Here is a 1,307-nt window from a genome sequence, read left to right as displayed (position 1 = left end):
CCAAACTCTCAGGCTCTCTGGGATTGGATTAAAAGCTTATTCCAGATGAATGCATTATCAGTTCCTAGAAACGGCGACATGAAATAAATTTTGAAAGCTGCAAATCATGCAAGTCCACTGATTAAGGAATTGTGGACAGCAGCAGTACTGAGTCTATTGGTAGAAATATGGAAGATGAGAAATGCACAGAGGTACAATGACTCACATAAGAAAGTTGGTCTGGCAAGGAATGCATAAGACGGGCAGACTGTCCAAGAGCTACATGTTCAACTCAGTCAAGGAATTGGCAATTCTACACTCTCTGGGGATCGAATGCAAGCCCAAGCTAATAAAAGAAATTCAACAAGTCAAATGCCTCCTACCAGAGGAAGGAGTGGTAAAGATCAATTGTGATGGTAGCTCTATCAGTATTTCTGGTCGAGTGGGTGTGGGGTTAATCTTCAGAGACCATCATTGCCACTTGCTTGGAGTATTTGCACAAGGACTGGGAATAGTTACCAACTATGAAGCAGAATGTCAAGCACTAATTCTGGCAGTGGAAGGTGCAGTTGCAAGAAACTGGACACGTGTTTGGCAAGAAATAGATTCACAGTCAGTTGCACTTGCCTTCTCTAATGGCCACATTCCTTGGGTTCTGAAATCGAGATGGATGAGGGCTACTACTGTGCTCACCTACTATAGGATATCGTATGCCTGGAGGGAAGCCAACTTCAGCGCGGATGCTGCGGCAAAGCATGGAGCCACTTTAGACCAAGATGATTTTGTATGGAGCGTGGATAGACCACCTTTTGTCACAAGTTTGGAAAACTAGGACCAGTTATACTTTAGATTTTCTTAGAGTGTAGCAAGATGCCCTTTTGTTCCTTTTGTTCCTTATGTAGTAAGAAACTCTAATATGTAACCCTTTATTTATCTTTATAATATATTCACATTTGCTTGCAAAAAAAAAAAAAAAATGAGTTATAGCCTCATGAGAGTTTTCCAGTGAAGGTACTCACAAACTTCATCTATACTACAACGATTAAGAAATAAAACTATTGTTTCCTTATTTATGTCTCAATTATCTATAATCTCATTAGCAATGAATATAGAATAATCAAGTCAAAACCTAAGCTAATATATATATAATAATCAATCATATATGAATAAACATATATACAATGAGTAATACTATGAAATGCACTAACAGGTCCGTTTCTGAAAACTTAAAATAACATCCTTAAGTAGGTCCTCACATAAATGTCAAGACAAAAACCACTCTGATTTTTCCACTCAAGTTTCGCTACTCCAGTGTGTAGTGGGCACAC

At 38.6% G+C, this 1,307-nt stretch overlaps 1 protein-coding gene across 1 annotated transcript; it reads left to right on the top strand.

Moving 5' to 3' along the window:
* Positions 1 to 229: 229 nt before the first annotated feature.
* Positions 230 to 811, top strand: LOC147493600 (uncharacterized). Its single transcript, XM_086567874.1, has one exon. It carries the CDS (start codon positions 230 to 232, stop codon positions 809 to 811), a length of 582 nt encoding a protein of 193 aa, XP_086424000.1.
* The last annotated feature ends 496 nt before the right edge of the window (positions 812 to 1,307 follow it).

Source organism: Coptis chinensis, chromosome 6, assembly GCF_015680905.1.
Source record: "Coptis chinensis isolate HL-2020 chromosome 6, ASM1568090v1, whole genome shotgun sequence".
In the NCBI taxonomy this organism is placed as follows: domain Eukaryota; kingdom Viridiplantae; phylum Streptophyta; class Magnoliopsida; order Ranunculales; family Ranunculaceae; genus Coptis; species Coptis chinensis.
Note: the sequence above shows the minus strand (reverse complement) of the source record. Positions and strands in the feature narration are given on the sequence as shown.